Source organism: Odocoileus virginianus, chromosome 6, assembly GCF_023699985.2.
Source record: "Odocoileus virginianus isolate 20LAN1187 ecotype Illinois chromosome 6, Ovbor_1.2, whole genome shotgun sequence".
Lineage (NCBI taxonomy): Eukaryota > Metazoa > Chordata > Mammalia > Artiodactyla > Cervidae > Odocoileus > Odocoileus virginianus.
Window position 1 is genome coordinate 4,151,501 of NC_069679.1, and position 16,115 is coordinate 4,167,615.

Sequence of the window (16,115 nt, forward strand, 5' to 3'; positions counted from 1 at the left end):
TGAAAGAAGAAATGTCTTCTTACCATTTTTAAGTTTTAATTTTACTTTCAGTTGAAAATCGAGTTCGTCCGTTAGTACTGGTGATTAAGAAGTGGGCCAGTCACCATGATATAAATGACGCCAGTCGCGGTACTTTAAGCAGCTATAGTCTTGTACTGATGGTTTTGCACTATTTACAAAGTAAGTATTATGGGGTTTTTTCCTAATTTTTAAAATGGAAATGCAGTTAAACTTGATAATGGTGTTTTTCCTGTTGATCTTATATTCAGATACCGTTTTAAAGTTTTTTCTAACGCACATAAAAACCACATTTCCTACTTTCCTGCTTTGAACAAGTGTTTTAGGTAATGTTACCCATGGAAAACATTATAAAGAAGTTTCATTGTATTTTTAAATTTTGACAATTTCCTATATTTGCTTTAGTATTCAAAGAACTTTCACCACTGTATTGTGGACCCATTGTCTTAAGCCAGATGAATGTTTAGAGGCCTGTAAAAATAAACTCAAGCACCATTCATGATGTTCTTTTTATTTTTCACTTGAACCAGGAATTAAATTATTTTCCTTTTTCTCTAAATGATTTTCATGTTGGTTTAAAGGAGCTTTTATTTTCTATGGGCTGTCCTGGAGATTGGATGAAATACTTGATGTTAATTAATGTAAGACCATTTACCAGTATGTTCTGGCTTAATGTTTCACAGTTTAGAAAGCAGTGTTGTAATATTTATGTTTATACCCTTTCACTCAGTGATTTCATATCTAGAAATTTATCCTCGATAAATAATGAGGGATGTTTATATGAATTTATATAAGGCTATTTTCATGGTATTTGTTGAAATAATAAAAGATAAAAAATACTTTAAGATTATAAAAACCCATTAATTTAATGGTTAAATTAATTATGATATATCCTGATATTAAATTTATATGAACACTAAAAATCACATTTTAAAGTTATTGAAATAGAAGGAGCCTCATGATATGCTGTCATGCATAATAAAATACCAGTTTTATTCAAATAGTTGCTATGAATGTGTATATATTCATATGTATACAAATATTGAAAAGGTATATGCTAGAAATTTGGCATATTTATAGACAGTAGTTTTTATTTTATTTTATTATTTTATTTATTTATATACAGTAGTATTTATTTTCTTTATATATTACTGTACTTATAGATATTTTTATTATATATAAAGTAAGTATATTTTTAGCTGAACAATGAAATCAAAATGAGTTTTTTTTCAGATTCTGAGAGAGACTTAAAATAGTTTAAATGGGCCAAAATTTTGTGATTCAGTGATGATTAGAAAGGTTAGATATTCTTCCTCTGTTGTTAAAATATTTCAAGCTAATTGTAATATTTTTGTTGCTGAACAGTCTTGGATATATACTAGTTTGATGATTGATTTGCCATACCAAAGTGATTCGAAACGTGATGTTGGCTGTTTTAGATGCTGCTTTACATATCACCAGTTATTTTTGTTCAATTTTATAGTTCAGTGTGAAACATTACCTTTGATGCTTTTATAGTGAACTGTGTTCTTTTGTGGATTGCAGTTTACTTTCATGAAAAATGGAATTGTTTAGAAAAATTCTTTTATAAAATATGAAGAATAATATGGCTAACACTTATGTATTACCACTTAGTGTCTATTCATTTTTAGTTTTAGTTGTGGTTTAAACATCAGATTTGACTAAAACATATAACATGCATGAACATTCACAATATGTGCCCTGTCCATTCTTTTGGGTTACATTAGAAATTTTAATTTGATTGCTTTTTTAGGAAATGTACTTTAATCACAGGGGCTCCATGGAGGTTTTGTAAGCAGTAACTCAGATATTAGTGGGACTTGCCTGGTGGTCCAGTGGTTAAGACTCCACCCTTCTGCTGCAGAGGACCTGGGTTCCATAACTGATTGGGAAACTAAGATCCTTCATGCTGTGCAGCGTGGCAAATTCAAGTATTAGTATTTCACCAGTGTAATAAAATCATGCTAAAACTTGGTTTAGATTTTGTTAAATGTATTTTATTCTCGACAAAGTGGTCTCATTTACTAAGGTGATTAGTAATTTATGGCACTCTAATCAGCCATTTCTAGGTATTTGTTAAAAGACATCAGCTACCCAGACATACTGGGTAATTCTGTACTTTGGCAGATTTAACCCATTCCTCCCTAGAAGAAATTAGAGAGATTGAAATAAGTAATTGCTTTTCTTGTCATGCAAGACTCTTCAGGTGTATTGAGCAGTTCTAGCTCTGTCACAGTTAACTAATTTTTGTGATTTTGGCCAAGTAATTCTACCTTGCTGGCCTTAATATTCATCTGTAACACTAATAGTTAGATTAGATGACCTTTAAGTTTCATTTACCTTTAAATGCTTTAATGTCTTTTCTGCCATGAACAGAGAAAGGAAACAGGTCCTCTCTATATAGAAAGGTTGAAAGGTTAACTAATGCATTTCCTAGCACAAATTTCAACAATTAGGACTGTAGCATGCCAGGCTCCTCTGTACGTGGAATTTTCCAGGCAAGAATACTGGAGTGGGTAGCCATTCCCTACCCTAGGGAATCTAGGGGATCTTCCCAGACCAGGGATAGAATCTGGACCTCCTGCATTGCAGGCAGAGTCTTTATTGTCTGAGCCACCAGGGGAGCCCCAGTTACAAACTACATGTGCTTGAAAATGTGACTCGTGACGAGAGTTTACTAGCAATCTAATATTAAGAGTATTTTGAGAGAACAGCATCGAAACATGTATATTATCTAGGGTGAAACAGATCACCAGCCCAGGCTGGATGCATGAGACAAGTGCTCGGGGCTGGTGCACTGGGAAGACCCAGAGGGATCGGGTGGAGAGGGAGGTGGGAGGGGGGACTGGGATGGGGAATACATGTAAATCCATGGCTAATTCATTTCAATGTATGACAAATACCACTACAATATTGTAAAGTAATTAGCCTCCAACTAATAAAAATAAATGGAAAAAAAAAATAGGTGAGTCAACATTAAAAGAAAAGTTAATAGTAAAGGCAAAAGTGTCAATTGGTTAGAAACAATAATATGAGTGAATGAATAGTCGTGGACTATCACCACGTTACCAGGTATAGATCTATCTTTAGGCATTTTTAAATTGTTCTTGCATTTTCAGAATTAGTGGTTGTTTAGTGTCATTGAGGATCTGCTTTTTTTTTTTAATTAGTGTAATCTTTGATGAATTAGCATGGAACGTGTATGTGTATAAATTAGTGAAGGCCTGACAAGAAAGCTCTCATTCGAAATACAGGCAAAGTAAAATTCTATAGATTTAAGTCTGTTCAAGGTATAATCTATTGGTCATATCTTTTAATAATAAACTTGTCTTATTTTGCTTTTGAGAGAGCAAAATATGACTTCAAAATAGATGTCATAATAGATGTTACAGAGATTCTTCCAGAATCTGTATTGCTTTGGAATAAAATATTTGGAAAAACTGCTAAATGTTTCGAGGTTACTATCAGGGTAGCATTGATAAATAATTGCCAGAGTACATTAATTGCTTCTCTAATGACTAGTATTTTTAAATCTTTTAAGGCAAGGGATTTACTGAATGATAACCCTGCCCTCAAAAACTTCCACATTGCTTAGTTCTAAAGACTCTTTACCTATTGAAAGACCCTATTCCAGTGTTTTGTGTTTATTTTTCTCTCCTAGCATTCTAGTTGTGATTCTGTCACTAGAATGTGATAATATTTTTTAAAAAGTTTCTACAGTCTTATATTTTACTGGGAGTGTTCAATGGGTATAGAGTTTAGCTTTCTAGACTTAAAACTTAAACTAATTTCTAGTAAGAGTTTCCAATTTGTCGTCTATGTTATGATGAAAATTATTAAAATGTTAGACAAATACAGAGACTTTTAAGATTAAGTGACTGGAGCTTGAGTTTATTTGTAGGGTCTTCTAGAATTTGAGTATTTGAATGCCTTTAGGGAAAGAAAATATGTAGCCTTAATTCCTGAGGGTGATTCTGGTAAGTAATGAGTGAGTTTTTTCCCCCTAATATTCTTAGTCATATATTGTGAACGTTCCATACTATCATGGAAATTTATTCTAATTTTATTTTATTTATTATTCTAATTTTCAACTTGGGAGTGAAGTGTGATACAGAAAAGATACTTAAATAAAGCATCCTACTTTGTACTATGTGGTAAAAATTTATACATTTATAATCATAGTTGGAGACCATGTAAATTGATCATAATGGTTGATTTTGTGTTCATTAATATATTCCAGTACTCATTTAAAAATTTTTGCTAAATAGATTAAAAGTGTATTAATGATTCTTTGTTGCTGAATTTATTTAATTGCAGTTGATCCTTGAACAGCATAGGTTTGAATTGTGCGGGTCTACTTACAGATTTATATATATATTTATTTATATTTATTATATATATATATATATTTATTTATTACATGATCTATACTTGGTTGAATCTGTAGATTTAAAACCTCAGATATGGAGAGCCAACTATAAAGTTGCCTGCAGATTTTCAACTGTACAGGGGTTGGCACCCCTGACCCCTGAGTTATTCAAGGGTCAGCTGTATATATAATGTATTTATAATTCTTAAGCACTTAGTTTACTATGGAGTATTGTATTGGTCTTTAATCTTAAAGAAATCTTATAAATGTGTTATTTGTATCTTACCATATTCAAGACACTGTATTTTATAGTTGTTTCTTATATTGTAAGTATTAAGCACTTTGCCTTTCTTGTTATTCCATCTACATTATAATGATGTGAAATTACAGTTAATGCATTTAATGAAGTTGGATTCGGGGAAAGCTGTTGAAGGGTGAAGAATGGCAGTTAAAAATACAGTGACATATGAAGATATTGATTCTTTTGTATAAAATTTTATTTTATAGCAGATTGGTACAGATCTCCTGATTTAGATTTCTAACTTTGCTGAGGTTTTCTTTTTTAAAATATATAAATGAAGTTGCAGATTTTTTTTTTCAATTGTTTTTTCCTCAGTAGATCAGTTTTCTAAAACTATCTCAATTTTGATATTATTGTTAGAAATAAATAATAAAGGAACAATTTATGATAGAGCTGTTATTCTTACGATGTAGTGCCATTGGACTGTACTTTCAAAGTTTTTTTTGATAATTAGAACCATCTTAACAGTGTCTGTTTAATATCTGTAGCACAATCCTTGTCTTGCTTATTTTGTGTGTGTGTCTAGTGTTGGACCAAATGTGTGTCCATTTATTGATGATCTATTTTTCTAAAGCCATGTAAGGAACATTGGTTTATGTAGAAGTATACATAACTTATTAATAGACCTTAAAATGTCAACTTTGATATATTTTGAATTTTAATTTTTAGGGATCAGAGCTAATTTCACAAAATATGTGAAAACTGTTGAATTTTAGCATAAACCCATATAGTCTTATACCTGGGGGTAGCTGACAAATTAATTGCTTTGTAAAATGAATTACATGAATCACAGCAGCTTTAAACTTTTTCTTTTTATAGCCTTACCTGAACCCATCCTTCCATCCATCCAAAAAATTTACCCAGTAAGTGTTTCTTATAAATTATTATAATATCTGTTATGACAAGTGTATGTGGAACTATATGTGCAATATTATTGTGAATAAAAATAGAAATAGTTACCTTCTAAGTTATGATAATATTTTCTACATAGGCTGAGGTAAACATTGACCACTAGAATGTTAAAAATATTTCATATAATTTTTTGGAAGTCTCTGCTATTTTTTTTTATTATTGGCAGACAGTCTTGTCCTTTATGTTAATGATGGAACTTTTTATATGACACTGTTGATTATCATTAATGGGAATGAAATATACTTAGTTGGTGAAGGCACATTTGGACTCAGAACAGTTTTTTTCATGTTACTTTAAAATATAATTTTAGAACATTTCTTTAGTAGCTCCGAAGTTTTACAGCCTAACATACGTGTAATTTGAAATCAGAGGAAAAAATTTCACGTAGAGCCAGGCATCCTGGAATGTGAAGTCAGTTGAGCCTTAGGAAGCATTGCTACAAAAGGAAGTTGAGATGATGGAATTCTGTCTGTGCTAAGAAGTTGAACAGTTGGATAACTTTTTTGTTGTTGTTGTTGGATAACCTTTTAATGTTTCATTTGATCTTATGAAGTAACATTCTAAGAGGTAACATGTACACTGTCCTTGCATGTACATTATTAAGAATCCTGGTGAAGTTAATTAGAAACCCTCAAGAAATGAAGTGTGCCTACTAGAAAAGGTTTAATATATACTCAGTTTGAGTTTAGAGAAACCTTGGTAATGTACATATTAATAATCTATATGAATATTTTTGTTTCTTTTCTAGTTTTTATATAAGTTTTACCATTTCTGTTTTCCTCCATAGTCATTCTTGTTCCTGGTTTTTTTGGAAATAATATTTAAGCTGCTTGCGTAGAATGTTTGACCAGCCTTTTAAAACCACATTTTTTACCTGTTAATTCATAAACTTTTAAGAAGAGTTTTCTGAACTTACTAGTCATGCTGTATAGGAAACATAACATCCCTGTTGAGTGATCAAAGTTTTTCAAAGAACTTATTTTATATGTATGAGAAAATATAATAAATATGTTGACATAGAACCTAAATTAAATGTAATATAATCTTTGATGATTGAGAAGTGATGTTCTTGTTTTTGAACATCAGTTATTCTTGTAATGCTCACATGTGAGGTGCTGGATAATATAGGTTCACTGTAAATAGAGTCTTGCTGCAGTGGGGGCCTCTCAGTTCATGGTGGGTCATCTATGAGAAGAGACCATTTAACAAGAAGAACCTTCTGGACTCTGTCTCATCTTCCTCCTTTTAAAAATAAATTTCTGCTATGAAGAGCTATTATAATCAATGTATAGTATAGCTGGGTATCAGTATTTATGCTTTTAAGTAGTATGACAAAGAAGACTTCAGAAAGTGTAGAAATGTAAAAAACGTGAACTTTTGGACCTATTCTTGAATGTTTTCTTCCCTCTATAAAGTATTAATTTTTTAGTTCATACTGAAAAGTCAAAGATAATGACTGGGTGTTTACAATTTCATTTATTGTCCCAACTTTATTGTTCTTTAAACACCTAGGTTTCAGTGTAGCAAGAGCTGCATATATTGTTCAACATACAAAGGACTTAATAGTTTTAACTTACCTTTAAAGAATCTATTATTGTGTTTTGAGAGATGCTTCTGTAGAAGCACTTAAAATGCTGTACTGCATGGAACTCTTTTTACTAATATAAAATGCTGATTAAGTTTCAGTTTAATAGCATTATGCTGAGAAACAAGCATTACTTTTATGATAAGATACTCAAATTCTTACTAGTATATTCTAGCAAATATAAAGTGTTCTCCTTAGAAAGGTTACATGATTGATCCAAGCTGTTTAGTCACAAATTATGAATGCAGGAACTGGTGTTTTTTCCATTATACTGTGCTACCTGGGGAAAGGCAGAATGATAGGAGTAGTCAATTTGTGTTGCTTACAACATTTTATTTATTATCTATATGTTCCTATAGATGTTCCTATATGGATGTATTTGTATACCCTCCTTTAAGAAAAGCTGATATGACAAAATTTCAGCTTGTAGTTTGAGAATAATTAAAAAAACTTTACAGTGACAGAAAAACTTTCTTATTACTTTACAAGGGAAGAATGTTTTAAATTTTGAGCTTCTCTGATATAGTTAAAATAGGATTAAAAATGTATTGTTCAATATATTATTTTTTTGTCATTTTCATGTTTCTTCAAAATTTAGAAAATATTAATTAAAAAGTTAGTGTAATATTTCAATTCAGTTGTGATATTGAATTATGGAAGAAAAGGATAAAACAGACATCTTTGAAAACTATATCACGATATATAGCATTATTGATTATTACTTCTTAATTATTGACTTAAAGCAACATCAGTGATAGAGGACAGAGTGTTTACTATTGAGTTAAAGAAATGAAGTTGAGAAGTTTAAATATATAAACTTAGATTAAGTGTGTTAAGGGATTTTTATTTTAATGTAAGCATTTTATGAGATTTACCTACACTTATGCTAGGTAGATTTATCAAGACAACTTATATTTGTTTCCTTCCCTAGTGATATCTTCCTATTTTCAGAAACCAAAGTTAATTCCAAAGTAATACATTGAAAGTTGCCAGAGGTAACCATAGTGTGTTATTGTAGATGTGCAGTTAAAATGATGATGATGCCTGGCATATACTGAATAATTAATAAGTAGTTAATACTATTGTTACTTTTCTTTCCATATACATTGTATCATATAATTTGTATAACAGTCCTGTGAATGCTATTATTTTCCTTGTATTATGGATGAAGGAGCTTGACCTTTGGAAAGCTAGGTAAGGTGGTTAAGTTCATGTAGCTAATGGAAGAACAAGGTTTCATACTTAGGCCTGACTCCAGAACTCAGGCTCTTCACCACTTCATAATAGTACTTCTATTTTGTGTTAAATACTTTAACTCCTTTCAAAAGTTGGAAGATTTAATATCAGATGAAGTTTAAAGGCAATTTATTTATCAATCTTTAATATACATCACTAGATTAGTGATGATCTGCTTATAGTTAAATCTTGGTAGAACTTCAGTGTATCATTTAGTTCTTTCTATTCATGTATAACTCCACTTAAATGCTCTGTATCAGTTATCCTTTTCTTTGAGATCTTCCTCAACATTTCTTTCTAGGCTTTAATAATTCATATTCTTAGAAAATTGTGCAGCTTATATTTCTTTGCCTAGAGATGGAAAACAGTCATCTTTCATTTAAGCTATACCTTTAGAACAGTTACCAAGTGAACAAATTAACCCAGTTTAATGTAGTCCAGAACGTGCTTAATTGCCCACATTTTGGACTTTAAAGTTTGTGACACAGCCTCAAAAAGTGATGGAGTCTGGCAAAAGATGTTTTTGTTAGGCAGTTGTATGGACAGAAACAGTGAGACTTTTCAGATGTTTTTTGAGATTACTTATTTAAATTTTTCTTAACTTGATATTGTGAAGAGAAATGGAAGATATGTGTCTTTAGCATTTAAATATCATTTGGAAAATGGTTTTAGGAATTAGGTTATTGCAGATTTGGGTATCAGAAGCCCAAAATAAGACAGAACCTTAGAAAATAGTAAATATATTTTCTGTGTTAAAAAAATTAAACCAATAAATATCAGTACTCCAAAGGAAAAAAATGCTGTAAGAAACAGGTTTTGTATTGGTTAAATTGTTTTTCTATGGATTTAGATTGTAGTTTTAAAGGCTGCTTTTATTTCTTCGGCTTTTGGATTACTCTTTCTGTGCTTTCTAATGTGTTAGCTTAAACTCTGCCCACCTTCATCCTATCTAAAGTAACATACTCTATTTCAATACATAAATGCAATTGGGGGAGCTCCTTTTAAAGAAATAACTTAGATGAAATTTTTCTTAAAGCAGAAAATCTTTCTGTACTATGAAGGATTACCAAAAATGGGGGTTACTTAAGGTTAAATAGAATTCCTTTTTACTCGTAGCTTCTTTTAGTTGGATCCTAATTTTTGTTTGTTTGTTTGTATTTCTCCTTTAGTTCTCCCTCAGTAGGTATGATATGACCCTTTGTACATATCATCTTGAAAAAGAACAGTGGCGCTAAGACAACACAGACCAGGGTCTTTCAGCATTTTAATACAATAGGTCTTATAATGCTACAGTTTTAATCTCACAATTACTGATGTATTTCTTTAAATTACTGAAAAAAAAAATTTTAAAGGAGGTTCAGACAGTTTTAAACTTCAAGTAAGAAAATGGCTGCTCTGTTTCAGCATCATTTTGTAAATTGAATGTTTATTGTGCTAAGTGCTAGAAATCAGAATTAATAAGCTTTCAGAGCAGAAATTGTTAAACAGTGACCCACTTTTCTTTTTCCTGTCATTTGAACTTATACCTTTTTGTTTAATTTGCTGGAGAATATTATTTCAGTTTTACACTTTAAAGTCCTAAGCCCAGTTTTATGCTTAACAAGAGAGAAAGTAAGAATAAGACAAGTAAGAGACCTGTTTTCCCTTCTGCTGTTACAAATCAGTGCTTGTCTCCGACCCCCTAGTCTTTGGGATAAATAAGATTTCTACTTGGGTCATAACCTGTAATATTACATCTGTTAGATGTGTAAGGCAAGTCCCACATTTAGGAATGCCATCTTTGTGAATTGTGGTTGGAGTAGGATATTTTCTTCTGGCAAAAAGATAATCACTTCTTTGTAGTTAAAATTACTGATAAAATTATAGGTAATGGGGCAGGAGGAGGAGATGTTTCTATTTTCTTGCCCCTTGTTTTTACTGATGTATTTTGAGACTACCATTAAATAGGTGTACTACCCTATTTCTCCGTATTACTGGGGTTATTCAGATTTTACTAATTGAATTAATATCCATAAACCCAAGTTTGATCTGTTGGGTAGTTGAGAACCTTAAGTGTAGTTGTCATTCCGATGTCTGGTTAACCAATTGTCTTTTTGTATAATTGTTTTGTTCTTAAAACTGTTCCTACTTGGTGGCAAAGGAGAATATAGAAAACCTTTTTTGAGGGCACTGTGAAAATTACCTGAAAAAGTATTTTCTAACATAATGGATATGTATTACTTGAGAATTTTTATAGTTCAGTTTATTTTAGAGCCATAACTTTCTACTAATAAAGGAAAGATCAGATATGAAAATGAATGGCATTCCATAGGCAGAAAGAATAAGTACTCACTGGTATTCTTTCTAATAGGTGACTTCTTTGGGCCTAGAATGCAAGCACATGATATCCTTCTTTATGAATATTGTACTAAAAATGAGTAGCTCAATATTGTTTGCTGATTTGATTTTTCAAGTTCAGTTCGTGTTGAACATTATTTCTATTCCCTCTAAAATGCAACATACAAAAATGAAATAAAATTGTAAAAAATCTTAAAATCAGTGTCAGTACTATTTATATATTAAACCTTTATGACCTTTGCGAGATTTTAAGTGGCAGTTAGAAAAAGCTCTTACCTTGAGATATATTTGTAAAGAAATCTATATTTATTGGATGCAATCTTGGTATGTACTGTAAGGTTTTATTTATGAATTAAAAAACTTTTGCTCCCATGGAATTCATTTGGTTAACTGAGTGATATACCTCAGTTGAGGATTAGAATGTCTTAGTTTTTCAGGTTCTTTCTGGCTTAGTCCATACATTGTTGAAATCTTTACTGGGAGAAAATCTTCAGATTTCCAAATCGCCAATGTAAAGAAAATTCTGTCTTCTCCGGACAGCCTTATGTTAAGATTTATAAGGTTTTTGGGGAGGTGTGTTTTTAAATGGCCTCACACATTTTTCCTTTTTCTTTCTGATAGGAGTCTTTTAGTCCTTCTGTACAGTTGCACCTTGTACATCAGGCGCCATGTAATGTTCCTCCTTACCTCTCAAAGAATGAATCAAACCTTGGGGACCTCTTACTGGGCTTTCTGAAGTACTATGCTACAGAATTTGAGTAAGTGGAACTTCAAATTGTGTATAAATTCTGTATAAATGAATGCAACAAATTGGGTCAGAAAATGTATTTATCAATTTCATTGTTATAAACTAGTTCAGAAATGTGTAGTTTATAAAATGTAATACCTAATGATATCCTGTTTCAATCTAATTAAAAAAATAGTAAGCCTACTATTTGGAGAAGGCACCCCACTCCAGCACTCTTGCCTGGAAAATCCCATGGACGGGGGAGCCTGGTAGGCTGCGGTCCATGGGGTCGCGAGGAGTCAGACACGACTGAGTGACTTCACTTTCACTTTTCACTTTCATGCTTTGGAGAAGGAAATGGCAACCCACTCCAGTGTTCTTTTTTTTTCCATTTATTTTTATTAGTTGGAGGCTAATTACTTTACAATATTGTAGTGGTTTTTGCCATACATTGGCATGAATCAGCCATGGATTTACATGTGTTCCCCATCCCGATCACTCCAGTGTTCTTGCCTGGAGAATCCCAGGAACGGGGGAGTCTGGTGGGCTGCCGTCTGTGGGGTCGCACAGAGTCGAACACAACTGAAGCGACTTGGCAGCAGCAGCAGCAAGCCTACTATTAGTTGATTTCAGTAGTGATCCCCTTTTATATTTAGCTGTCTCTTTACATAGTAAGACCTGAATAAATATGTTGGTCCTGTGTCAGGTCAGTCTCTCAGTTGTGTCCCACTCTTTGCTACCCTATGAACCGCAGTACGCCAGGCCTCCCTGTCCATCACCAACTCCTGGAGTCCATGCAAACCCATGTCCATTGTGTCAGTGATGCCATCCAACCATCTCATCCTCTGTCGTCCCCTTCTCCTCCTGCCCTCAATCTTTCCCAGCATCAGGGTCTTTTCAAATGAATCAGCTCTCTGCATCAGGTGGCCAGAGTATTGGAGTTTCAGCTTCAACATCAGTCCCTCCAGTGAACACCCAGGACTGATTTCCTTTAGGATGGACTGGTTGGATCTCCTTGCAAATGCTATATAATTTGGAATATATATTTTGTAGGAACTTAAAATTTGTAATAAAAAAAAAACAAGCTAAAACAAACTTGGAAAGAGATGTAGTTAATACTGGATATTTGGATAAATAGTTGTGTTTGTATGATATATACATCAAAGAATACTTCTCATTTTTTTCTTTTTTGGCGAGAGTGATATGTAGACATGAAACAGTGAAGTGTGTAATCAGGCTGGCCAAAACTGGAACTTCTTACGGGAGTTCTTAGTCCAGATAGAGTAGAATTAGGAGTTGTATGCACCTCTTCTGATCAATTTGGGAAAGCTTGAAGGAGGCAATGAGAAAATTTAGGAGTGGTAAAACATTAGAGGAGGAGAGTACAATAACCGTAGGATACTGTTTTGGAAAGGTTTGGAGTGGGGAACAATAATGTAAGAGTAATAATTGCTATCACTTGGTGGGAAAAACTGTTCTAAGGAGATCATATGCATTATCTCATTGAGTTTACATGAGTTGGTGTTATTTTATGCCTGTTTTACCAATGGGACATATGGAGAGGTAAGGAAACTGGCCAAAAATCTCATAGGTAGTAAGGGGAATATTTCAGATAATTTTGAATGCAAAATTCACTCTCTTAACTGTGATACTTTACTGAAATGTTGATACTATCTGCTGTCATACAGAGGTTTTGAAGAAACCTGACTCATATAAGATGAAACAGGGCCTGAAGAAGTATTATTTAAATTCCTTCAAATAAACTTCCATCTATTTTGTTTATGTTTGTATCTCCATTGCCTTGCCCAATGCCAGATAGTTGGTACTTGGAAAATACTTGTTATAGAATCATTTTGAGGGATAAAGATTATGGATGTAAGTCAAAGATCCTTAAGATGACTTAAAAATTAACTGAATTAGGTTAACAAAATGAGTAAGAAAAGTGCTAAAGGAAAGTAGTTCAATAAGAATGAAGTTTTAATAATCCAGGTTAAAAGTGATTAGGACCTGAATGTAAGTCTAGTCAGCAAAAATATAAAGAAAAGAGGAACCTTTGTTTATATAGAGATGAGGAAAGATTTAAGTCTACATGGGACATAAGAGACTATAAAGATCATTCTGGAGTTAAGATTTTTTTAAGATGTTGCAATGATAATAGCTAATGGTTCATGAATGTTTACCTAGTGCCCTGCAGCATGTTGAATGATTCCCATGTATTATCTCATGTAATCCTCACAAGAACCCCCTTTCAAGCTTTGGCAATTTGTGAACTTTGTCCTCTGATGATACAGTTAGATAATTGTATTCAGTTAGAGAACCAGGACTCAGATTCCAGTGACTCCAAAGCCACATACTTTAATTGTAGACTGCATCAGCATATCTGTGGTGTTATGTCAATTAGATATTGGGGAAGGTTTGTAGAGAGAGAAAGGATTCATAGAAGAAAGGTATTTTTCTGCTGTGTTGAGTTTAGGATTAGAGCATCTAGGGAAATGCCTTGAAACTCGGCTGCTTTTCAAGTCAAATGACTGAAACAAAATGATAGACGTTCAGGTTTGTATGTTAGTTCACTTTGAGCTTGCTGTGTGGCGTGACATGGCACTAGAATGCTGGTGCTTGGAGAGAGGTTTTGAACTTTTAGATACACTTATTATGGTGCATGATTTAGGTGACATATTTATCTCCTGTTTGATCATGTAGTGCATTGTTGTTTCATACCAGATGTTTTCAGAAATTTGACTGTAGGGAGCATAGCCAAGATTGTAGTCATGGTAATGAACTAGGTGCCTGTTAAGGAATTCTCGCAGCCATTAGAAGGGTTTGTAAGGATTTCTTCTGAAGTTTGAGATACTCAGTTAAGAAATCTGAAAGACAAAGAATTAAGTGCCTGTGAAAGGATGCTAGAGTACATGGTATAAATGTTGCTGAGATTTTTATACAGCCATTTAAAAATTGCTAAGATTTTCTTACCTACTTCACTCAGCTTTCTCCTTAAACTTTGCTGCTGAAAATTACAAAAATGAAGCCAAGTTTCTAGAAATGTACCCAGGAGCGGGGAACTGACAGTATAGGAGAAAGGGGGTCAGGTGGCTCAGGGAATCTGGAAAAATACAGTCAGTTTAATCATTTTGTATGTTAAGAAAAAGAAAAGTGTAAGTTTTAAATATCTTATAGAGTCATAGATACTGTAGATTCTAGGAACCTTAAAAAGTATCTGTTTTATAATTGCCTTTATTTTCTTGATGCCTAATCACACGTGATTACTGCTAGTCTGTCTACTGAATTAAAAATACATACTTATATACTTAAATACATACTTTTTTTAAAAAAGGAAATACAAAGGCCCAGTTTTTCTATCTCCTTTCTTATTCTTACTTATTCCTTATTTTATTTAATCAGTAAATCAGTGAGTGCCTACTGTATACCAGGCTATTTTCTCTGCACTGGGGATATGGCAGTTAAAACTGTCTTCATGGAGTTTATGTAGAGAGAGTCATGGAGAGATAGACAATAAATAAATAAAATGTATAGTATGTTAGATGGTGGTAAGTGGAGAAAAATTTTTTTAAAAAGATTCTGATGTATTTAGTTGTTGCAGTTTTAATACGTGTATTGCCATTTAATACCTAGCATAGAGAGAGAATATTCTCACCAAAAAGGTGACCTTTGAAAAAAAGACCTAGTGGAGAGAAGTTGTGAGTTACGTGTCTACATGGGAGAAGAACTTTCTAAACAGAAGGAAGAGCAACTGCAAAGACCCTGAGGTGGAGGTTTGCCCATATTCAAGGAACATCACAGAGACCAGTGTGACTGGAAAAGACTGTAGAAGTTAAGGATGTCAGAGAGTTGAGGAAGTCCGTGTCCTGTAGGGTCTTTTCGTGAATTTTGATAACTTTGAATTTTTCTCGCGAAGTGGGAAATCACTGAAGGGGTTTCAGTAGAACAATTAATGTGATCTGATTTAGTTTGTAACATGCTTCTGGATGAAAGCAGACTGAAGGGGGAGCTAGAGGCAGAAGCAAGGAGACGATTTAGGAAGGTATTGTGGTAATCTAAGAGAAACCATGTGACTTAGTTAGATAAAAGTGGTTGCAGTGGAAGTGGATGAGAAGTGGTCAGATTTTGCTTATGTTTTAATTTGCACCAGATTAATGTGACATAAGAGAAAGAGAAGAGCCAAGAACGACTTAAAAGTTTGAGACCTAAGCAACTGAAAGTATGGAGATGCCCTTAGGTGCGAAACGAAAAGCAAGGGAGAAGCATTACTGATTTTTAATGTTTTAAGGTTGAGATACCCACAAAACATTCAAGTAGAGATTTTAAGTGAAAGTGAAGTTGCTCAGTTCCTCCGTCCATAGGATTTTTCAGGCAAGAATACTGGAGTGGGCTGCCATTTCCTTCGCCAGGAGATCTTCCCAAGCCAGGGGTTGAACCCAGGTCTCCTGCATTGCAGGCAAGACGCTTTACCGTCTGAGCCACGAGGGGAGTTGGAGATTTCAAGCAGAGAGTTGGATATGTAAGTCTAGAGTGCGGGAGACAAGTCACAGTTTTAGGGGTTTTCATCTGATAGATGGGATTTAAAAGCTAGAAAACTTTTTGAGAAAACCAA

General features: G+C 33.1%; 1 protein-coding gene across 5 annotated transcripts in view; it reads left to right on the forward strand.

Annotated features, from left to right (window-relative positions):
- The window catches only part of TENT2 (terminal nucleotidyltransferase 2), a 63,450-nt gene that overhangs the window by 33,885 nt on the left and 13,450 nt on the right, over window positions 1-16,115 (forward strand). For all 5 annotated transcript variants that reach the window (XM_070468608.1, XM_070468609.1, XM_020914587.2 and 2 more), the window contains 3 exons: window positions 52-180; window positions 5,529-5,572; window positions 11,401-11,537. In XM_070468608.1, coding sequence (XP_070324709.1) covers window positions 52-180; window positions 5,529-5,572; window positions 11,401-11,537 — 310 coding nt within the window. The remainder of the gene's footprint in view (window positions 1-51; window positions 181-5,528; window positions 5,573-11,400; window positions 11,538-16,115) is intronic.